This window comes from Ailuropoda melanoleuca, chromosome 6 (genome assembly GCF_002007445.2).
Source record: "Ailuropoda melanoleuca isolate Jingjing chromosome 6, ASM200744v2, whole genome shotgun sequence".
Taxonomy (NCBI): Eukaryota; Metazoa; Chordata; class Mammalia; order Carnivora; family Ursidae; genus Ailuropoda; species Ailuropoda melanoleuca.
Window position 1 is genome coordinate 52,639,733 of NC_048223.1, and position 23,999 is coordinate 52,663,731.

The following is a 23,999-nucleotide window of genomic DNA, read 5'->3' on the forward strand; positions in this document are numbered from 1 at the left end:
ATTTTATTTGCATATGAGAGAGGGACAGAGAGCACGAGCAGGGGTAGAGACAGAGAGAGAAGCAAACTGCCCACTGAGCACAGAGCCCAATGTGGAGCTCGATCCCAGGACCCGAGATCATAACCTGAGTCAAAATCAAGAGTGGAACACTTAACCAACTGAGCCATCCAGGCACCCCTTTAGTGACGTTTTCTTTACCAGGAAATATGAAATCATTTAAAAAAAAAACTTTTAAATAACAGTTTGGCATTTGTTATTAGAGTAGAATCAATGTAACAAGCTCTCTGGATTTATTGACCTGGAGAACACTGGTGATCATCGTGCTTTTGATAAAGTATTGTAGCTAAATATTGGTGAGCAAAATGTTTGGCTGGACAATAAGTCTCAAGGCTCAATTAGGGGAGCAGAGGGCGAGCACTTGAGAAGTTATGTTTGATGATTCAGATAGTAGGAAGTTTCGCAGGCAGATATCCAATTCAGGTCAAATATATGATACAAAGTTATGTGTTTGGGGGGAGTCCCAGGTGAAGAAATAAGGAATCTGGTTGGAAAAAAGTTTAAGAAAACAAGAAGCACAGAGCTGTACCCTCAAGTGCACAGTCACTAGTCAGATGTGGCTATAAGGCTCTTACAATGTGGTTAGTCCTGATGGAGATGTGCTGTGAGTGTCTCATAATCATCAGATTGCAAAGACTTAGTGCAAAAAAAGGGTAATAAAGGAAAGTCTCTCATTAATAATATTGATTACACGTTGATAATATTTTGGGTCTATTGGTTTAAATGAAGTATAGTATAAAAACTAATTTCACCAATTTCCTTACACTTTAAAAAATGTGGTTATAAGAAAATGAAATGATACATGTAGTTCACATCACATTTCTTTTGGACAATGCTGGTATAGAGAAAAGTGTTAGGTTAAGATCTCCTAAGAAATCTGGCTATTTGTAGAAAACAACTTGAATGATTCTGCATTTATGAGATTTTTTTAATGAAAAATTAGAAAAAAGAGATTGTGTGAAAGATATCAGATTGTGCCATAATAGATAGGTTTAAGAACATATTGGAGGCTGAATAGTAGGAGAAAAATGACTATCTAATTGCAATTTTTTATTGTATTAGTATCCAATGCAATCTATGACTAATGGTGGAATTATTCCAATTTAGTACAAAACCAAAACAAGATTGGTTTTTCCTATGAGTTTACTCTCTTATTAAATTTACTATATAACTATGTTAAGAAAAATGTCCTTTCGGAGCACCTGGGTAACGCAGTCGTTAAGCGTCTGCCTTCCGCTCAGGGCGTGATCCAGGCGTTCCGGGATCGAGTCCCACATCGGGCTCCTCCGCTGGGAGCCTGCTTCTTCCTCTCCCACTCCCCCTGCTGTGTTTCCTCTCTCGCTGGCTGTCTCTCTGTCACATAAATAAATAAAATCTTTTTTAAAAAATGTCCTTTGAAGCATACTTAAGAGCAAAGAGATCCAGTAGAATCTATAACTAAGCCAGTAGAGAAACGAGGTAAAACACTTGACACAAAGTAAACACTCAATAAATAGTTAAGAATTCACTGTTTTTATGAATAATAATATTATTATTCCTCAGTAACTCAGCAACGTTTTCTGGACTTCTAGATTCATTCATTCATTCGTTTATTCACTCACCTGGCAAATACGTTACATGGTGGTGATTAGGAGAGGGATGAAATCAAAGCCATCGACCTATTTTCAAGGGGGTTGGGGAGATTTGAAGGTGATTTAACAGCAATTTAACACAGTAGAAAATTCAGAAAAGAAACAGCATCATGTATCAAAATAGCCAATGTTATCTTGTTGTTCGTTCCAGTTGCCTTTCATTTACCCACACAAATGGATGAGACTGTATCTAAAACTAGATACAACTTAAACTTCTGGCCAAGTGTTCTGTGTGTGTGTGTTTGTGCATGTCTGTGCGTGTTTAAAAAGCATTTCCACTTGAACATACCTCCTACAGGAATTCAAATACAAAATGAGCTGTAGAGAATAACATCCATAAATTCTGCACATTAAGTAAGCAGCTAGGCAGGTAAACAGGCTTGGAGGATGCTATCAATCTCCTCCTATTAGATGATACGGCCTCTCCTCTTCATTCCCCCAAACTTTGATCTTTGCCACAAATACAGACCTGATCCCGCCCCTGCAGGACGTGGACGTCGTCAAGGGCAACCACCTGCACTTTGGGTAACAACTTCTCTTTAAATGGAAGTGATCTTTCCTTTGCCCATTTTGGATCGAGATGGGCGTACATTCAATAAGCTGTTTTATGACCTCTTTTCAAAAACCTTTCATATTTCAGTTATTTACGATAGAACTTTTTACTTGCCTTTTCTCTCTCCCGCCTCTCTATCCTATAGCCATACTGTGTTGGAGGTGGGTGCGGTCTAGTGGGGCTGACAGGGCGATTCACTGACACCAGCCAGCTTTAAGGAGAACATGCCCCATTCTGATAGGTCATCTCAGAAACTGCATTGATTCTTATAGATTTCACGAAAATGGCCAACTCTGCTTTATGGGTAAAGAAATAAAATTGTTAAATGTACTTTAAAGTGCCTTTCCTAAGCCAAAGTGTGCTAATCAGTCATTGTGCGTGCGTGTGTGTGTGTGTGCGTGTGTGTGCGTGGGTGTGTGTGTGTGTGCGCGTGTGCGTGTGTGTGTGCGTGCATCCACACACACATGCTTACGGCTCTGTTTGCATTGGAGGAGGCAGAACGAATTAGGTGAATTATCTTGTGAGCGGGCAACAGGCTCTGTGCTCCTGTTCGTGGAACGTTTTTTATTCCAGGGCAAAAGCTGTCTAAAGGGGGTAAGGTTTCATCATTTATTTTCCCAAAATTCTCATTCGTTTCTACTTGAAACCTCAAGTTGCATTCAAGGGAAAACGATTCCCCCTTTGATCCAAAATTACGTGTCACAAAAAAAAAAAAAAAATCAGTCTTTGGAGAGAAAGAAGCAAACAAAAAAAAAAGATGAGATTAATAGCAAATGTATTTTGAATTAGAACATTGGAAGGAAAATAATAATCATCGTCACGGAGAGACGCCAAGTTCAAGGATCTGGGTTCTACACTCGAGCACATACTTATAGCCGCCTGGCTGTTTGAATGGGCAGCCGTCATTAAAAACCGTGCTCAGACCGACTCGATCTTTGGAGCAAGGTATCAGAAACACCACCGGGCTTCAGAAAGGCTGCCCCTTAATCTCCATTTTGCCTAAGATTCTGTTCCAGCTCTAATATCATCTAACTTTTGGGGGGAAGAAAAGCAGGGAAAGTTTGAGCTTCTGGAGAGCAGGAGCTATAGTTTCAGTATTTCCCAGGGCCAGGGAAGAAGTTGCAACGTGTTTCATTGTTAACTTGTTTCAACATAATGAATGCGACCACGAGGGGCTCTGAGAGGACGACGATGTGGAGCTCTGAGATTTGCAGTGTTCTACAACCTGTCCAGGCCGGAGACCTTCAGCTGTGTTCATGCCATTTCCGCACGGAGCGTGACCACACGTCTACATTAACCCCAACAACACTGTGCCTCCTGGAACTCCCCAGAGAGCCCACTGAAGTTCTGTTTGAAGTGATTTTGAAAGTCAGAAGCCCTGCGCCTTTCCCAGCAGGTCCTCACCCCTCTGCCATTGGGCGGTCAGGTGGAGTCTTGCCTCAAGGGCGGACTAATCCATAATCCCCCCACAGAGCCCAGCAAGCAGAGTGCTACCTCTCGCTCCGTATTGGCCTAACTGGCATGAAATTCCCCGTGTAAGTAGAGCAGGTCTTAGGGTTTGGACAAACGTGAGTAATAGCTTTGTTTTCGAAAGGGGTGCAGAATGAGTCCAGATTCAGAGAACGGAAACTACGGCACCAGCTAGGAAGGACCTCACTGTTCCTGGTTCTTTTCCCCAAGAGAGTCAGTCACTGCTGGGGCCCTAGAGGTGCACAGAATACAGAGTGAGCCATACGTGCCTCCACTATTGTTTGGGGGGTGGGGGGGAGCTAAGTTGTCTTCATTCTCCTCTGGCCTCTGCTTCTACTTTGTTTTGTTTTAAGATTTTATTGATTTATTTTAGAGAGACAGAGAATGCAGGGGTGGGGAAGGGCAGAGGAAGAGGAGAGAAAGAATCTCAAGCAGATTCACTGCTAAGCGCAGAGCCCAACACGGGGCTCGATCCCAAGACCCTGAGGTCATGACCTGAGCCAAAATCAAGAGTCAGACGCTCAACCGACTGAGCCCTCCAGGAGCCCTTGCTTCTACTTTGCTTTATGTAAAGGTTAACTGGTCTGTATCTCAGCGCCCACAAGGGCCGCTGCCAAAGCTGATGCAGGGCTGCCTCCCTTGGGCACATGGGTCAGTTTCCTCCAACGCTCGCCTACCTGGTCCTGCCTGGCCTCAGGAGCCGGGAGTCAGGACGGCCTCACCCTCACCACTTAGCTACAATCAATCCCCTCCCTTCACACTGCACGGTTGATATCAGGGCTTTTCCAGACATGGCTTGGTCTGACCCTAACAGAATTGCTCTGGCGTTGAGAAGCTGGATATTGCCTGCCTGGTTCTGTCCATTAGGATCCTGCGTCCGCCAGACTTCCCATTTCCTGCCAGGCTTTGGAGGTGCTGCTGAACACTCCCAACAGTGTCAGGCACTCCGAGGAAACAGGAAGGGTTCAGTCCAACTGGTTACCTGGCATCCTGCAGACCACTGTTTCCCAATCTGCAAGTGCATCAGGGCATTCAGTGCGTCAGGAAGACGCCCTGGGTGGCGCCACAGCCCAGGGTTTCTTCATCTTCCATGGGCTTCCTGTCTCTCTTCTCTCTAGCTTCTAACTGTCGCTGCAAGTACATCTCGCTCTTCAGCCTGATGTCACATGCAAAAGTTTAGAGGTTCCTAATCAGAGCGGATTCTTCGGGAGCAGAGGACGCTCGCTGAACTGGGTAAGATCAAAATCTGTCACAACCTGGAGGAGGGTTGGCGGGGGGTGGTCAAATGCAAGGGTGCTGTGGGGAGGCTGCGTGCCTTCCAGATCTGCTTCTGACACCTGGAGGCTCCGTGACCTGGCAGATCTGAAATCTCTCTAAGACTTGGTTTTTTCATCGATAAAGGGAGGATGATGAGACCTACTTCATGGAGTTTCTTTGAGATTTAAATAACACACCTGAGGCATTTAGAAACATTTCTCTGCACAAGCTTAGCTCTCCGCTCCGCGGATGTTAGCTGTTACTGGTTTTAACAATGTTTTCAATGATATAACATTTGTGGATATAAAATCATCTTCAACCACACAGCAAATGCATGGAAAGCTGTTTAAAATCTTCAGAAGGAAAGCTCTACATTTCTAGAAGTCAGTCATTAATCTGTTACAGCTCTCTGATGTGACTTTCTGGCTCATTCTCAGATTAGAAAACCAGTGAAAGGGCTTACTGTGTTTACTGCTTTGTAGGTCATTTAATCCTTCCTGTAACCCCACAGTTTGTAGGTTACATTATTATTCTAATTTCACCCACAAGGAAACCCAGAAACAAAGCTGCTAAATAACTTTGCCCAAGGTCAGAGATCTTGTCTTTGGTGAGGCTGGACCTCAAAGTCAAGGCCATGAAGGGGGGCACAAGACGGGCATCTGTACCGCCATGAGGTTGGTCTGTCTTGGAAGAGGTGCTTTTAAGCCTCACCGAGGAAGAGATCGCACATTTAAATGTGCAACCTTCCCCTCTGGGTGTCCGCAAGAGAAATAATCCCGTCACTGGAAACCAATCGTCCGCTTCTCTGCTCATTGTTCTTGTTTGTTTTGTGGGAAACCGGTTAGAGTAGAGGATAACGCCACTTGTCCCTTTGCTGTGGCTTGGACACCTGTCTTCTGCGTCCTCCAGTATCCTGGCCATTTGCAGGTGAGCAAAGACTTAACATAACTGAAAACCTTTGATTAAAGGACAACCAAAACAATAAGCCTCTGTACTAGATTAAATGTCTTGCAAGGAGTGGATTGGGTCAAAGCAGTTTCTGTGGGAGGAAGGGATTCCCCCTGCTCAGAGTTAGCTCACTGTGTTTGCTCCCTTCCACACTTTCTCAGTGTTCCTAGGATGTCCGTCCGGTTTTCAGTAGGGCACTATTTTCATTTCTTAAGCAACGTTGATGTGTAAAATTAATCTGTGATTATTAAATGTCTTACATCAGGCATTCCCACGATGTGGCTGTTTTTAACAACAACCTGTTGTTTGATCTGTGGAACTTTAAATGCTGGTAGATTCTTTAATTTGGAAAATGAAGCGAATCCTGAAGTGTGGATGAATATTGTAAGTCATGCCAAGTCCCAAAGGACATCACATAAGGCAGATGAACGGTCTTGTGATAGAAAGTCTCAGATAAGGGAACAGATAAAACGTAGGTGATATTTAACATTTCTCCAAGAATCAAGCTAGGGAGAACTTCCCTTTTGGCTGAATAAATAATACTTTCTAGTAATGTAAAGCAAAAAAGAATTTATAGGCAACCTCCTCTTTTGAATTTATATTTTAAAAATAGTAAAAATTTTTATTTTAAGCCATTTAGATGATGTATATGCTGGCCTTCTACCAAACTAAAAGGGGTCTCAAAATCAGCTGGAGAACATAGTTTTGTCAGAAGAAGGGGACAATACTAAGTATTATCTCTCCCCCACTCCCACCCCCAAATTTGCCAATAGCAGACATTTTTTAATATTCTGCTAATTTTTTTTTGTCAAGACTTCACATAGTAAATTGATTTTACAGTTACCTGGGGCTATAAATTTCAGATAATTCACCCCAATAAGTACACACCAGATGCTTTGTTCTAGCTCCTTCCCATAACGTCTGGAGACGATGTGGAGCTAACGTCTGTGTTTTCACTGGGCAGAGTGAGATCATCACCTATAATGGCTACCCCAGTGAGGAGTATGACGTCACCACCCAGGATGGCTACATCCTCAGCGTGAACAGAATTCCCCATGGACGAAGAGGTGCTGGGAGCACAGGTACAAGATGTCTCTTTCCTGCGAAGGGGGACAGCAGATGACCACAAGTTAGTGCTGGCTCTCCGTTAACAGAATCGGTTCCACTCTTGGACTGGTCTCGAAATAGTTAGCAGGGAGTCTCATGCCTTCCCAATTCTCTGAAGACAGTCACGAACCTAAAAACACAAAGGGCAAGACAGATCTTGTTGACAGCGAGCAGGCTTGCTTGGTCGGCGTGTAAATGCAAAGGCGGGGCCAACATTTCTTTCCTTGGTGACTGATTTCTCATGTGGAAAATTGCCGCATCCCAGGAAAGTGGATTTCCTCACTTGCAAAGAGATCGGCTGGGTTGCATGAAGTCTCTCCTGCCCCTGTTAGAATCAATAGGCCTCCCTCTGCAGGATTAAAAAATCAAGTAAGTTAAATGACCCTGGCATTCCTGAAACTTTTTCCCGGAAGGAAAACTGGAACATTCTGCCTATGTTTTGATCAGAGAGACAGAAGTTTTGTGGGAGGAAAGAGCATGGTGTTCATAAGGCCTGAATTCTAGCACAAAGAGCCAGCCATGCAACAGCAGCGAAATTACTCTTTAAATAGGGACACGTGACGGAAAAGCTTGGGATGAGGAAGAGAGAAAAGTAAGCAGGTGTCTGGGAAGGCTGGGGGGCAAATCCTTTACCTCATTACTGCACCGTCCCTCCTGCCATTCATATTCAGAGGCGGCTAAAATCACCCTGTTTGGCTTTCTCTCATCTAAGAAAGAAAGGCATCATTCTAGAGATTCAGAATGAAAACCGTGAGTGGGACATAGGTGAGGGTAAGAGACAAATGGGAGACCCCCAGTTGAAGTTGATTTCAAATCACTAACAAATCAGTTCCTCGGACAGGTTCCACTTTCCAATGTACTTCTACAAAAATTGCTCCTCCTGCATCTGAAATTCAAATTAACGGGGCATCCTGAGTCTTCTGTCAATCATCGTTTTCATTTTTTGCTAAATCTGGCAACACCAGCCTTGAGGGGAGAGGGCTAGGAACCCTAAAGGGACCATTGATTAAGCGCATTATTCTAAAAGCTTAGCATGAATTTATATCCGACAAATCTCTCAGCATCCCTAGGAGGTCGGTACTATGACTAGTTATCATTTTACAGATCGTGAACCTGAGCGGGCTCTCTAACAGGCTTGAAGTCACACACACAGCAAGTGATAGAATCAGGATTCAAACCCAGCCTGACTCCAGAGCCCGTGCTCTTACCCACTAAAGTATGGTGCCTTTTGGAACCTTCCGTGCTGGTTCTCCTCATCTCCCTGAATCCCTTCTCCCTCGGGAATTTTGACAGTTACCAGAGGGATGTTGAGCTGATTCTATTATATCTGGGGTTTTCAAATGCTCTCCGGTGGGCAGAGGCTGGGGATTTGGCTAGAAGCTTGGCGAGGAGCCAGTCTTTGTTCATTTCTGCTCGCATTCTCTTCCTCCCTGGAAGAGGCATAGAATTCCATCAAATACGATCATTTTTCTGTCTCTGCAACTCAGACCCCAGAAATACCCAAATGGGAATTCACAGAGCAGCGAGCACAGTTTATAAACACCCACTTTGGTGTGAAACAGAACTGGGCTTGCGTGCTGGCCCCACACCTTGTTAACTGGGTGGCCCCTTGGGAAGGTTACCTTACTACTTTAAAGCTCAGTTTCTGCATCTGTAAAATAAGGATCCTTAAAACAATAGCTACTTTACAGAGGTGTTACGAGACTGTAACAAGCTCATGTGTGTTCACCCGTCAGCATAGCAGCAGGTATAATGCACGTGCTCGAGAAACTTACGTGATTATCACGCTCTGCACGAATGACAAGGGGAAAGGTGAATGCTGGTTTTGGTTTTTGCTTCATCTGGTGTGTGGGGGGGGGGTCTGTGGGGAGCAGTTTCTATCATGTTCCTGAGATGCTCTATTTGTCATAAATTTTTCTCTCTCTCCTCTCTCTTCCTCCCTCCTTCCAGGACCCCGGCCAGTCGTATATCTGCAGCACGCCTTATTTGCAGACAATGCCTCTTGGCTGGAGAATTATGCCAATGGCAGCCTTGGATTCCTTCTAGCAGATGCAGGTTATGATGTCTGGATGGGAAACAGTCGGGGCAACACTTGGTCAAGAAGACACAGAACACTCTCAGTGACTGAAGAAAAATTCTGGGCCTTTAGGTAAATGGAAAAATCATGAAGAAAGTTTGAGACAAGTTCTTTGAATATAATAGTGTGAATGATGTAAACAGTGATCTGTGACATCGGAAGTCACATAGTTCTTGTAGTTCCTACTAATATCTCAAAGCAGAGAAATAGCGAGAAGGTAGATTTCCACTGGTTCTCCCATAAGCACGTTATATCATTTAACAAGATGATTTTAACATCCAATTCTATCCAAAACTATACATTATAAGTATATCCCAAGGGACAGCTCAGGGTATTCCTATGACCGGTGCATGCACTCATTCAACCAATGTTTGCTGAGTGTCTACTGTATGTACAGTTCCAGGCCCTGAGCACTCAAGAGTGAGCAAATTACCTGCCCTCAAGAAGCTTCTATTCATTCTAGGGCTGCTAATGCAGATCTTTTCTCTCGGACAATCAGTTTTGCAGAGATGACGTGTAACAGTACTACATTCATTTAGAGAAACTGGCTGAGACTTTATCGGATACCATTTTTCAGGAGAACGCTAAGATGAGGTCTTTATTTTTTTTTTTAAAGATTTTATTTATTTATTCGACAGAGATAGAGACAGCCAGTGAGAAAGGGAACACAAGCAGGGGGAGTGGGAGAGGAAGAAGCAGGCTCATAGCGGAGGAGCCTGATGTGGGGCTCGATCCCATAACGCCGGGATCACGCCCTGAGCTGAAGGCAGACGCCTAACCGCTGTGCCACCCAGGCGCCCCTAAGATGAGGTCTTTAAAACCTTGCTAATGGGCAATGGAGAACAATGTTCTCATATGCAGCTTGCTTCTTTTACTGAGAGTATTTTCTGCTATTACCAGAGGACAGACAGGCTGATGCCTGCAAGAGACTTCCCTTTGCAAGGCTAAACTCCCTAGTAGTTTGCAAGCCTGCTGCTAGAACAGAGTATGCATTCCTACCATAGTAATGAAACATTCAGCCACCACTGACAGGTTGAGAATGAAGCAAGGATGGAATAATTGTTAGGGTCAGAGCTTTTCGGGCCAGAGCAAACCTCAGGAAATACTTTGTGTCTCTGGTCTTTGGCTGGCAGCTTGGAGCTTGTTTACTATAAGACATCACAAGAATTCTCCTCTACTCGGGAGTGTCAGCCTACAGATTCCCGCACCTGTCCTTTTCATAAGCAAGCTTCGAGCTCATGGGACACCTGGCTCCACTAAATATTACATAAATCTGTTAGTTCTCCTGTGTTCATGCCAGTTGAACTGGTGCTATGGCATCTTGGTAGATATCGAACATATCTCTAATATGGAAAGAAACATGACAGGTGCATTTGATTGAGTGCCAGCTGGCACCTGAGTCATGACCTGACTGTCATCCAATCCCTTTAGCCGCCCTGCTCCAGAGCAGGCATTATGTTCATTTCACAGACAAGTAAACTGAAGCTGAGAGCATTTAAGTGATTGATCAAGAGTTTCTCAGCTAGAATCATGATTGGCAACCAGTTCTGTTTCCAAAGCTGAGTGTGAAATGGCCCAAAGGTCTGGAAGTGCCCTGTGGGTGTTTGAGGAAGAGGCAGGCAAAGCAAGGGAAAGGGAAGGGGAAGAAGAGGAGGGACGGTAGGACTGGCCCCCAGACGGTACACTCAAGTCTTGAAATCAGCCTGTGATTGGACAGTGACACATACAAATGCAGCAAACAAAAGCTACACTAGCCTACAGGTAACTGGATAAATAATGAAATGCACACCAAAGGAGTGAACGCCACAGAATTCGGTGTGTAAAAAGTAAGTGAGCAGGTGCTCTGAGTTTAAACTTAGTAGCGAGTATTTACAAGCTCCCATTTTATTCTGCAGTTTTGATGAAATGGCCAAATACGATCTCCCAGGAATAATAGACTTCATCGTGAATAAAACCGGTCAGGAGAAGCTGTATTTCATCGGGCACTCACTTGGCACCACGATAGGTAGGTTTACAAACGTCAGTGTTTTACAAGAGTCAGAGCCTCACGAGAGCACTTCTTTCGACTGGGACTGAGTCACTGCCATTTACCGTGCCCTTAATTTTCCATCCTGGGCTGCACATGTTGTCCTAGCACCCGAAGTGACTGTGAACTTGAATTTCGGAGACTGTGTGTCGGGCACTCTTTCCTCCTTTTCTGGTTACAACAACACTTTTGTCATGGGGAAATAATTTCCATGTGCCCCAAATCCAAAGTATTTCCAAAGAGTAAGTTTCTAGGTCCCCACTGTGCTAAAATAGTAAAGCCTAATGACATGAAATATCCCTGAAGAATGATTAAGTATGTGTCAATCATACCTTCCTCACACCCCATTTGGGATTTAAAAAACAGTGAAAGGGTGAGGTTATACTTATATTTGAATGAATTGAAAATGCACGATCACTGTTTTAAAAATATTTTATTTATTTATTTATTTGAGAGAGAAAGCACGTGAGAAGGGGGAGGGACAGAGGAAAAGGGAGGAGCTGACTCCCCACTGAGCAGGGAGCCTGGTGCGGGGCTCAATCCCAGGACCCTGGGATCACGCCCTGAGCTGAAGGCAGATGCTTAACTGACTGAGCCACCCAGGCACCCCATGGTCACATTTTTTTTAGTTGAAACACAAAAGCCTACATCAACTGGGCTTATCTATTTACAGTGCGATTTATTATTTATGGAATAGCAATCAAATGCAAGCACTATGTAGCAAGTTTTTTGAAGTCCAAGATCCTACTCTTTGAAAATGGACTTCTTCATGATTTACTAGATCTTTTAGAAATAAAAAATCCAGCTCCAAATAAAAATTTAGAGGAATCCATACTATGAACACTGTGCATTTGTTAGTGATCTTCTGCTAAAGTTTCTGATTTTAAGAGATTATGTGAAAATGCATATTTTAGTTGGGTGAAGCTGTGCAAGAAACAATAAATATTCTTACAGTTGTCTCCTTATCACCATTATCATCAACAGCAGCTATGTGTTTGTCAGGGCTTCATACTGAGAGAAAGTTACGTTTGGAACAGGCAGTGAACATCACAGGACATATTCTAAAAGCATATCAAAGATCTAGTAGGAGACAAAAAAAAAATCTGCCACTAATGGGCAAATAATCATACTATCCTAGCTAACGCTTACTGAGTCTTTATTATGCTTAGGGTCCTGTGTTCAGGACCTTTCCCACAATCTGTCTGAGCTTCACAGCAATTCTATGATGGCTTCCATCCCATAGAAGAGGAAACAGAAATTCAAAGAATTGAAGTGGATTGTTCAGGGTCTCTTAGTACAGATTCTCTTCACGCAGAACTCAGAATCAAATCAGGTCAGTCTGACTCCCCAGAGGGGGTGTTGGACATATGGAGGAACTGGATGGAGAAGGAATGACTTCAGTGGGGTCTGGAAAAGTGGGCAGGACATAGATATGCTCTTATATCTGATCAGCAAAGAAAACAGAAAATATCGGATCAGCATTGCTCTGCCTTGCATTTAGGGCATGAATTTTTAGTGAACATCCTCTGCATTTTGGGCAGAACAATTTTTGGTACGTGGGAAGGACTCACTCTTTGCAAGACATTTAGCAACCTAGGCTCCTACTCGCCCTACTAGTCAGTGTGAGCACAGAACAGCTCCCCTCCACACACGCCCAGAGATCTTCCAGGGGGAGGTATTATACAGTTTCACTCTGTATGTATGTATGTATTGCTCAGCCAATTCATACAAAGTCAGTTTTTTTTTCTGGCCAAGATGGTTTCAATGTTTCAACAAGACTTTCGGGGGGCGGGGGAAGTGGCCGGATCCCAGGAAGTCATCTCAGGGAACCAAAATACACGGACACTCCACAGACTTTCCCGTGCAGCTCTCCGCCCTCATCCTCTCAGGGCTAGAAATGTGTGCTATGCTCTTGCTGAAAAGTCAGAGTAAATGGAGACAACTCGTCCTTGCCAGGACCACAGAGGCCTGAGGGAAATCAGGGAACATTCTGGAGGTTGGTCAGCATCCAGTGAGGGAAGCCCTGGGAGGGATGAAATCTCCTTGCACTGTGAGAAAAAAAAAAAAAAAACTGAGGAATAACTGGATAATACTGCATAAAGAACCGATTGGTTCACCTCCCATGAACCAAGTGTTTACTTCTGGAAGCTCTGTGACTCATCCTGGCATCTCAGGGTTGGCGGTAAAGTGAGAGCATTGCCAGCGTTTAGCCCATGTGGGGGTGGGGGAGCCGTCCCCAGGGCCCCTGGGCGGTGGTGACTTGAGCAGCTTATCCCTCGCTCCGCCCAACCAAGTCAAATTGTCCGGAATACGAGGAAAATGAACACTTGAGAGCAGAAAGGACTGAAGGCAGATTATCTTTGCAGAACAACTCAGAACAGTTTCCCAATTCACCCGCAGGATCATTGCAATAGAAGGATAAAATGTCAAAGCAGAGTCCCACTTCTGTTAGTAGAGACATTGCCTCAGTATTTCTGATTCTTACAAGATTGTCTTGTCTTCTGTTCTCTTAGGGTTTGTAGCCTTTTCCACCATGCCTGAACTGGCACAAAGAATCAAAATGAATTTTGCCTTGGGTCCTGTGGTCTCATTCAAATATCCCACGGGCATTTTTACCAGTTTTTTTCTACTTCCAAATTCCATAATCAAGGTAGGCTCCTAATTTTCGCTAAACTGTCTCTGAGGATCCCATTTTGGATCATAGCTCCTTAATTATTTCAAAATCTATTATGAAGCGAAAGTAGGAAAGTAGGAAATTTACATGAAATCTGTAGAAACCAGATTCTGTGACCACGTGCTTTGTGTGTGTGTGTGTGTCCGTGTGTGTGTGCATGTGTGTGTCTGTACCCACATGCATGTCTACAATTCCCATATACAATTTACTATACTAAATCATTAACAGACCTGAGCGTGTATTAGAATTCCTAGCCGAGGTGACTGCGATGTCAGTTTAAAATCCACTCACAATTTTCTCGTTCCGTTCTTGTTCCGCTGGGCAGGTCAGTGAATTCATAGTGCCCAAAAGTAAGACATTTTTCAAGTTCCATATGATCCCTGGCATTTCTGACTTTGATGTTAGATAAGCCTGAATAACACACCCCTTCCCGTAGGGGAGCATGCTTTAATTTACCAAAGCTACGATTCCAAAACCTAAATGTGTTTCAGCTCAATTATTCAGTCAGACATTTATTGGTTATTTTCCAGGGGTTGAAAAAGTAGTTTAGTTGCCAATTGAGGATCTGGGACTTTATCCATCAAAAGTTTTTTTTGTTTTTGTTTTTTTTCTGTTTGCTTTTTGTTTCTCTAAAAAGTCATTGCCACAATAAACATAGTGTTTGGGCAAAATTGTCCCTTCGATTTGGGGTGTCCACTAAAATGGATTTTGGGCAAAATGAAGTCAAGGAGACCGATAAGTGTTTCACAGTAATTCATACATAAAATGAGGCCCTGGCTTAGGGTGAAGGGGTGAGAATGAAAAAAAAAATATTTGCAAGCTAACACAAGGATGAATTTCCATAGAGCCCAAAGATTGGTTTCATTCATTTTTACTGCATTGTTTTATTGTACTGTGGACTGTAAGCTCAGGTGATACAAGTTCCCTTTTGTGTGGTTGATAGTTCTGTGGCAAAGTGTGTTGACATCAGTTAGTTCGGGAAGTTTTCTACATTTGGGCAGAGTTGAGCAGACAGACGAATTAGTTACATTACATTAGGAGGCAGACACATCTACCTCTAAATACATCATTTTTACATATGTATGGCTTTGTGGGCGTAGGTGGGGTCTGAGGCTTATCTCGGTTTCCTATTACCTACTGTCAGATTTCCTGCCACTTTCAGTCCCATCCCGACCCCTCCCACCACTTTATGTCTGTGGTCCCCAGAAGCTCCAGTCCTCCCGTCAGAGCCCCACCCAGGCTTACTCTCCCATGCCCTCGAAGTTTCAACTGTGTTACTTCCCATGATATCAGATATTTTCTGTGCAGTGGTCCCCTCCCCTCAGTATGCCATGCTCTACTTTCTAGCCCAAGTGCTGGCCCCACTGGGACGCTGTTAAAAAGATGGTATGCACATGGGTAGCAGGGGACCCCGCTTTTCCTTCCTAGTCAAGGCAATGTTTGGCCTTAAAGAGAAACTGTTCTGCCTTTCTTGCCAGTTAATGAGAAATGAGAAACATAGGCCGTCACCGACTGAACCGAATAGGGAAGCTTCACCATGGAGAAGCGAGTTTTGGGTTGAAAAGCCTTCCTGCAATCTCTTTTTAAATTATGTTTGTTGGGGGCGCCTGGGTGGCGCAGTCGTTAAGCGTCTGCCTTCGGCTCAGGGCGTGATCCCGGCGTTATGAGCCTGCTTCTTCCTCTTGTGCTCCCCCTGCCTGTGTTCCCTCTCTATCTCTGTCAAATAAATAAATAAAATCTTTAAAAAAAAATTATGTTTGTTGATCTTCCTGGATAGAGATGGATTAATAAATTGTTCCTTTTCCCGAATGACTTAGTCTCCTTGGCAGAAACAGCAAATACAAATGGAAATAGATCTCCAAGAATCTTTATTCCTGGGATGAAGGGAATGTCACGAAGCCTGAAAACAGTTCTTGAAAGAATAATTATTGTTTATCTTTACAGGGTGTTTTTGGTACCAAAGGTGTATTTTTAAAGACGGGAAAGGTGTCGGCCCTCAAAATCTGCAACAATAAAATATTATGGGTGATATGTAGTGAACTTATGTCCTTATGGGCTGGATCCAATAAGAAAAATATGAATATGGTATGTATAATAATTATGGGACCACTCGATGTTTTAAGAGATTCTGGCTTTTCTTTGACTCTCTTTGACTTATCTATTACGCTGCGTAAACTGACAAACTGTTCTAAACAAAGGCAGAGATTTGCTATGCACAGATCGGGTGTCCAACGGACCATGGATGTGAAAACTGGGGGAAAGAATAGGTAGGTTCATCCTTCCATCCCCGGTCATATTTAGGAAAACAGATGTCCATCGTGGGTAGAGTTCCACAAGTTCACTATCAGCCACCATTACTATATTCGATTTGATTTTACAACCAATACGGAGGATTTTTTTAAAAAAATCCCAGAAGAGAAGTCCAGACAAGCATTGAATTTATTTCCTGTGTGCCTTCGTTTGTTGGGTGACTTTGGCCTCAGATAAAACTCCCCACTTCACTGGGAAGGCACAAGACAGAATGGAACGGAGATAGACCCTCTTTCCCACCGAAGAGGAGCAATCCTGTCTCATCAAGTCTGTTTCCTGTACGGCGAGTTCGAGGAGGCGGAGGAGTGTCCATCTGCGGGCTAATGCGGTGGAGTCACCGGCTAGGTCACGTTCCATGTGGCAGCCAGTGAGGCCGATATGGGGAGGCTGGTCCCCGCACGGCTGCTCTCCTCCAGCCCACCCTGCCCCCATTCAAGAGGTGAAGCTGTGCCAGACCAAAATACAAGAGGAACCATTGTTCTTCTTTAAAAAGTAAATATTTTAATAGCTCCCTTGATTAGTTTCTTTCTACAGTGCTCTAGACACAGGATTCCGAGCACTGCTCTCTCTCTAATGTTCATCTCTATATTGTTTACAAAGGATGTAAATTGTTTACATAGGGAGGGATTCTATTTAGCTTTTCTTCGGCAATATTTTATTTTATCCTCACCAAAGCCTGGCACAGTATGATTTTTACTTTGGTCATTTAATAGGTGAAAATACAGAAACCCAAACTCACAAAGCTCATCATTAACAAAGCGAAGTTCCGAAGCCCAGGTGTTTTGACCCATGGATCTGGGACAGCGAACACCCACGCGCTTGCGCACAGCACCCCGCCCCCCCTTGCAAATGAAGCCAACCCACGCTTTACTCACGCTCAAGCCCCTGCCGTGAGCTCTTATTTACCTGCATGATTCGGCCTCGTCATTTCCCAAACCCCAGCATAGGTTTGCTACTTGGTAGCACACTTGCTGTCTGCTTCTGGGAGGTACAGTATCTTTCACCGGGTGATGTTTGCCTTACTGTGTTTCACTTGCCTTCAGAGTCGAATGGACGTGTATATGTCCCACGCTCCCACCGGGTCATCAATGCGGAACATCCTGCACATAAAACAGGTAGTGTCTTTGTCCTGGAGATTCCGGACATCGGAAAGGGGGGAGTTAGCGGGTCTCCCCTGAGAAGCTCCGAAGCTGGCTTCAGTATTTTCTCTGTCACCGCCTTTGGTTTGATTCCCCAGATTTTAAGGGACAGGACAAGGTATGGTACAGACCAGTAGGTGACATAAATGAACCCTCTCTTAGATCGGAGCTTGTAAAACAGACCCCGAGCTGAAGCAAGACGTAACCGGGAAAGCCTCAGGTGATGGAACCTTCCCTGGAGAGAGAACTATCTCAGGGTTGACCTCCCCTGAGGAGTCGTGATTTCCCACTAGCTGTCCCTTCAAACCGAGGGAGATCATTGCTTCCCTCTCTGTTGGCCTTGTGCTTCTACTGGTAAAAATGTATTTCTATCCTTCTGGTGATCCAGGAGCCTTCTTTTCTTCCCAGTGCACGGTGTTTTTCTAAGATTTGCTGTCAACAATTGTGATGCTTACTGTGATCATTTTTCCAAAAAACATGTATTTCAGCTTTATGGATCTGATGAATTCAGAGCTTATGACTGGGGAAGCGAAGCTGAGAACATGAATCACTACAATCAGGTGAGCTGCTTGGAATGGCCCCAGAAGAGGGGCTTGGGGATGCTATAATAAGAAATTTTTGGACAGTGAAAAGAATCCCACCTGACAATTGGTGGCATTCTCACTGACGGAGCTTTTTTTTTTTTTTAAAAGATTTTATTTATTTATTTGACAGAGATAGAGACAGCCAGCGAGAGAGGGAACACAAGCAGGGGGAGTGGGAGAGGAAGAAGCAGGCTCATAGCAGAGGAGCCTGATGTGGGGCTCGATCCCATAACGCCGTGATCACGCCCTGAGCTGAAGACAGACGCTTAACCGCTGTGCCACCCAGGCGCCCCGATAGACCTTTTTTAAAAGTGACTAATTTAACTATGGATTCATTGCAGAAAATCTAAAAATAAATAGAATAGAAATAAAAGAAGGATATGCTAAGGAATTCTAATAGTTTATAATCCCTCCACCCAGAGAACACTAGAGGTATCACTATTTTACTGCATTTATTCCGATCTTCTCAGTATTGCTGATTTCACATGATTTTTTTAAATTTTTAAATTATTTTTTTAAAGCTCCATGATTTATTACTTGCGTATAACACCCAGTGCACTATGCAATACGTGCCCTCCTTAATACCCATCACCAGCCTATCCCATGATTTTTAATCTTGTTTTTTCATTTACAGTTACACAAGACCTACCCAGTGCTACTGAGGTGGTTTTTAACATAGTTTTGTTCACTGTATAATAAGGAAAGTTGTTTTGCAAAAATCTGTAAAAATGTACAGAGAAGGGGTGCCTGGGTGGCTCAGCGATTAAGCGTCTGCCTTCGGCTCAGGGCGTGATCCCGGCATTCTGGGATCGAGCCCCACATCAGGCTCCTCCACTGTGAGCCTGCTTCTTCCTCTCCCACTCCCCCCTGCTTGTGTTCCCTCTCTCGCTGGCTGTCTCTATCTCTGTCGAATAAATAAATAAAATCTAAAAAAAAAAATGTACAGAGAAAATGAATACCCAGTTCTTGATATCAACAAAAAAAATATACAGGATCTCACATGAAAGTTAAGAGTGTTATCCACCCCTGAAGAGTTGAGCCCTTAACATCTTTTTTGCCCTCTGAGTTTTCACACTAAAACTCGTAGACTCACTTAGCCCTCCTGCACCTGTAATAAATCCCGCTGCCACCATTTCTTTTCTCAAATTCAGGAGCTGGGCTTCTCAATATGAACCAAACACATGAAATCAAATTTTTCCAGTGTTTTCCCAGACAGATATATTCAAGGCCATTCATTAGTGCAAATATCAGTTAAGTAGTTTCTGAGCATCAAAACAGCCAATCAGACCAGTCATTTTCTCTCTAATGGATGGAATTGTTAGAAAAATGATTTTACGAGCCATTAAGACAACTAAGAGAGCTATGTATCTCTTTACTATTTTTTAAGCTTGATTAAGGTGTAATTTGCATACAATAAAATTCACAATTTTTCCAATTCAATGAGTTTTGGTTAATCCACTCATTCGTGTAACTATGCCACAATCAAGACATAGAAGTTTCCACTACCCCCCCCCAAATTTTTCCCTGTCCCTCAAACCATAGATATTCACAGATGCATATTTTTGCAAATGCTTAGAATAGGGCCAGAAAAACAAACAAATAAACAAATAAAGAGCAACAACAAATGTGAAAAGAATTACCTTCAGAGAGGGGAGGAAAGGCAAACTGAACTGGGGGAACTTGAAGGAATGAAGGAGGCTCTCAATTTAGATTTGACATACTTCTCTTTTCTTCTATTATTTTAATGAGTATATTATATTTATATATTGTTTCTGTTTACAAGAGAATGAAACAAAAATGTCAACCATACACTTAAGACCATTGTTAGCTAAGCTCTTTCCTTTTCAGCTTTATTGAGGCAAAACTGACAAATAAAATGTAAGAGTAAAAGATACAGCGGTGCTGACTTAAGTATGGAAGTGTGTCAGTGTCCTTAGAACTTCTCAATAGCTAGCTGTCCAATCTGAGTCCAGGCTGATCCTGTTTGATTTGAGTATGATTTTAGGTCATTTGAAATGAATTTTATTATATTCTAGCCTCATTACTTTGCCATCTTCCTAAGTTCCCAGCACAATCTTTGTGCCCATTGAATTTTATCAAGAATAAGGGGACTAACCCGTATAAACTCCATGAGGGTAGAGATGTCCTTCTGTTTTGTTCACCAGTGTTTTCTTACCTGGCAGAGGACCTGGCACTTCCTGGGCCTTTAACACGTACTTGTTGCATGAATGAAATTTCTTAACGCCCCTCTTACCTATCTTCAAATGACTCTGTCCCCGTGATTCTCTTCTTCCTTCCTCTCTCAGAAGATGAAGGCCCACTTATTTCCAAAGTTTGCGGGCCTGTGCTCTTGGCCCCATCTCTTCTCTTCTCCTCTTCCTCCTGGCTCCTTTCACCCTCTTAAGTGAACTGCTATTCCTTATGAAAAACAAACAAACAAAAAAACCTTCCATCAACCTACAGATTCTATTCACTCATCATTCTGTCCCTCTGATTTTAATCAACATTTTTTAATATTTAAAAGGGCTGAGTTTCTCCACTTCTTTCCCTCCTCTACTCACTCCTGAACCCTGGAAAATGTAGTTTAGGTCCTCATCTTTCTATTACAGCTACTTTATTTAAAGTTGCCTGTGGCTTTTGACTGCCAAATCCAGTGGCCTGTTCTTGCCTTCAAATGCATGTTCTGTGAGCTCCCACAGCCCCCGTGCCATTCACTCCTCCAACCTGGACTTCCATGATGCAGTGATCTTGAGTTTTCCCTTCCCTTTTTGATTGCTTCCTTTGTCTTCCATCAACACTGGCTACTCTCTATTTCCCCCCTCACGAATTGTCAAACTTCTTCCAAGATTCTTCACACTCCTCTCCCTTTCTCCCTTGGAGAATAGAATCATCCGTATAGCTTCAATTATCCCTTCTCTGGACCTTCCCTACTGCATGTCTAGACTGTTCCAGGATCTACCTCCAGCCTATTCCTTCCTCAAGGCATCCCAGACTGATGGCCCTACAGTCACGCTAAGACAGAGCTCTGAGAAATGACCCTGCTTCATCCCCCCAAACTTCCAAAAGATATCAAAATACCTTAGCCTAGACCTTGACTGCCTGTCTCCAAACTTACATCCTACCGCGTTGTCTCACACAGTTTCTTCCCTGGGTTCACTTGCCATCCTGACCATGCCGTACGTACTCTTGCTACGTGCTGGGAAGTTCTACCCCGCTCATCCCTATCTGGCAAAATCCAACCATCCCTCAAGAGTCGTTTCAAATGACTCCTCTTTCTAGGAAGCCCCCGGTCAGGAGTAGTTCCTTCTTTGCCTTGACTGCCATTGTTTTGGGGGAGCATTTCGTGGCATTTGACACACCGTCCTTGGTAGGCAAATGTCCGTTGACCAATCTTGCCTTGAAGGCACGGACCATTGCAGGTGATCTTTCTACTTCCCTCGGTGCCTGACAGAACTGCGTTCGTAGTAAATGCTCCTTTAATCGCCTCTCTGCGTATCTGAACCCAGTTGATGCTGTGAGGAGCTTTCTTTCCTGAACGCTCTTTCTCTCTCTTCCTAGAGCCGTCCCCCTCTCTATGACTTGACCGCCATGAAGGTGCCGACTGCCATGTGGGCTGGTGGCAATGACGTCCTTGTGACGCTCCAGGACGTGGCCAGGGTAATCCCCCAAATCAGGAATCTCCGGTACTTTGACCTCTTGCCTGACTGGAACCACTTCGATTTCATCTGGGGCCTGGACGCCCCTCAGCGGCTGTACAGTAAAATCATAGCCTTGATGAAGTCATGCTCCTGACTGCAGCGCCCTCCTTCTTGGTCACAAGTTGCCTGCGGGCCCACGGGAGGCGTGGGGAAAGAGGCCGATGGGCAGGGAGGTCTTCTCCAGCGTCCTTCACGCTGTGTGCTGTTGCCGAGGGGCTCCCTTAGCCGGCGTCCGGCGAGGAATCATCTCAGCTGCGCTGCTCTCCGGCTAAGGAATGCACGCACCTGAAATCTCCCACCTGTCCCCCTCAGCCAGGGCTAGACCCCACTTTCATCTCTGCGAAATACGCATTGGGAGAGTAGTGCAAAGAGGCCTTTCCCTTTCCTAATGCAAGTCAATTTCCCAGAAGGAAAGGCTCTGTAAAGGCAGCCCTTTGGGAATATCTTCTGGGTGGCCATGATCCCAGGGCCTACTCAAAATCACAGTCAGGGCCAGAGTCGTCACGGCCGTCTGTACACAGGCCATGAAAATCAGCTGCGGCCCACATCAGCATGAAAGAGAACAGCACACGGGAAAAAAAGAACACAATTGAAGTATTCTGGGAGCCCGTTTTACTGTTATAAGCTAGGAAAAAAGATAGAGAGAGAGACAAAATTGGCAAAGACTAGGTAGGATATGCTGGATTACTGATTATTCTGAAGTTACAACACATGAGAAATAATTATCTCTGATTTAAAGATAAGTTAAACGGATCACCAGCAGTGTCTTCATGGTCAAAGTGGGATTTATACCATTGCTTGCACCCAAGTGACACTTAAAGCAGCTTCCAGAAAGCCTATTTTAGAAGCAGCAAGGGAGGCACTAGGACTATTCCAAGTCTCGCTCTATTTCATTCTCTAAATGATGCCAGGCGTTGATTCTAGGACTCAGTACGGATTCCAAGAGTAGCGTGAAGTTTTGTGTCTGTTTCTGGATTCCTGAGCAATGGAAACTTGCGAAAGTTCTTTACCGTCTATGAAGATGTCATTAACGGAAAACTGCTTAGAATCCTCAAGGAATCATAAATAAATGATACACATGCATAACTCCCACAGTTAATTCAAAACAGGGAAATGTAAATTAGCTCCCTAATATTTGTATGTAGGACCTGGGTCTGTTGGATGTCAAATACCACATAACCATTCTTCAATAAATAATTCATACATCATCTTTTTTAACCTTAGTTTTAATGCCTTTCAAAGGAATAACAATTTTAGAACACTTGGGGAGCCATTTTAAGTGCAAATCCTTCCATATTTGTATGATTTTTATTTTTCAAGATCAGACCATCTAAGTTGATCAGTTTTTAGTGACTTTTATGGAGTTTTTCTGAAGAGTAAAATGTACTTTTCTTTTTTTTCTTTTTTCCTTTTTTTAAATTTAAATTCAGTTAGCCAACATATAGTGTATCATTAGTTTAAGATGTAGTGTTCAAAAATTTATCAGTTGCATATCACACCCACTGAAAAATGTAGTTTTCATACAAACAATACAGTCTTTTAAAGTCACATTTCACCAAATTCATCAAAATGCATTAAGTAATGTAACTATTCTAACGAATAGAACAGGCTTAAGTCAGTCTGAGAACAAGTATCTAACTCTTAAGAAGCTTACAGTTCAAGTAGAAGGAGTGGAAAGCTGTGGCCATGGTGGAATCTTTAAGAGGCTTTGGACATCAGTTCGCTATCCACGGAGAGAAAAGGAGCCATTGGCTAACTACAGGAATCCAGCTAAGTGGCAGTCAGTTGAGCGAGCTCCTACAGGATGTATCATATTCAGCTGTTGCTATAGGAACGCCGTGTAACAAGCGGTCCTGAGTAGCTTAGTGGCTCACGAGAATGAGCATTTCTTTTTCATGCTCACAGCCTTGTAGTTTGACTGGGGTGGCTCTGTCTTCGGCTGGGGTCGCCAGGGCCTGGGTCAGCCCTGTGGGTTGGGTCCTGGTCTGCTCCACACACCAGTTCATTCTGGAACTAGCTGCTAACAGGACTCTGTTCTTCACCGGCTAGGTCCCAAGAGCACAAGAGGACTTGCTAAATCACAGCTCCATGTTTGTAGCTCTGCTGGCTTCAGATACCATTCGCTGCCAAGCCTGCCCCCAGTCTCCCCATCAAAGACAATTCACTCTTACCCGTGTTTTTGAGTAGCCTTCTATGGATTATAACATGCACGCGCAGAAATAGATTCATAGATACTCGTTGGGTTTGTTGACCTAAATGTACCATGCTCTACCTACTTCTTCACATCTTGCTTGGATCGCTTAGTATATCTCAGAGACCTTTCTCTGTATGCTCATAGGAAATGTTATTACAGACTCCATGGAAATTCATTATTAACAGATTCAGATGGATTAGGATCCTTTGTAATTACTCACATTGCTGTAAGGAATATCACACAGATGGGGCGTCTGCATGGCTCAGTCAGTGAA

At 43.7% G+C, this 23,999-nt stretch overlaps 1 protein-coding gene across 4 annotated transcripts; it reads left to right on the top strand.

The window, feature by feature from the left end:
• The first annotated feature begins 2,176 nt into the window (after positions 1-2,176).
• Positions 2,177-22,739, top strand: LIPN (lipase family member N). Of its 4 annotated transcripts, none has more exons than XM_019794268.2 (12): positions 2,177-2,213; positions 4,830-4,944; positions 5,819-5,895; positions 6,182-6,300; positions 6,881-6,998; positions 8,974-9,172; positions 10,996-11,105; positions 13,640-13,776; positions 15,745-15,885; positions 17,154-17,225; positions 17,738-17,809; positions 21,392-22,739. In XM_019794268.2, exons 4-12 carry the CDS (start codon positions 6,193-6,195, stop codon positions 21,623-21,625), a joined length of 1,191 nt encoding a protein of 396 aa, XP_019649827.1. In that variant the 5' UTR covers positions 2,177-2,213; positions 4,830-4,944; positions 5,819-5,895; positions 6,182-6,192; the 3' UTR covers positions 21,626-22,739. The 4 variants fall into 4 exon arrangements, with proteins under 4 accessions (XP_019649827.1, XP_019649826.1, XP_034518284.1 ...); XM_019794267.2 differs by having other exon boundaries at positions 5,814-5,895; positions 21,392-21,625; XM_034662392.1 differs by lacking the exons at positions 2,177-2,213; positions 6,182-6,300 and having other exon boundaries at positions 4,903-4,944.
• Positions 22,740-23,999: the final 1,260 nt, after the last annotated feature.

Bases quoted from the DNA above. Each gene is read 5' to 3' on its own strand.
- LIPN (XM_019794268.2), top strand. From the start codon at position 6,193: ATGTGGCTGTTTTTAACAACAACCTGTTGTTTGATCTGTGGAACTTTA. The intron at 13,777-15,744 runs GTAGGCTCCTAA...TTATCTTTACAG, and splicing joins TTCCAAATTCCATAATCAAG to GGTGTTTTTGGTACCAAAGG. The intron at 17,810-21,391 runs GTGAGCTGCTTG...CTCTCTTCCTAG, and splicing joins ACATGAATCACTACAATCAG to AGCCGTCCCCCTCTCTATGA.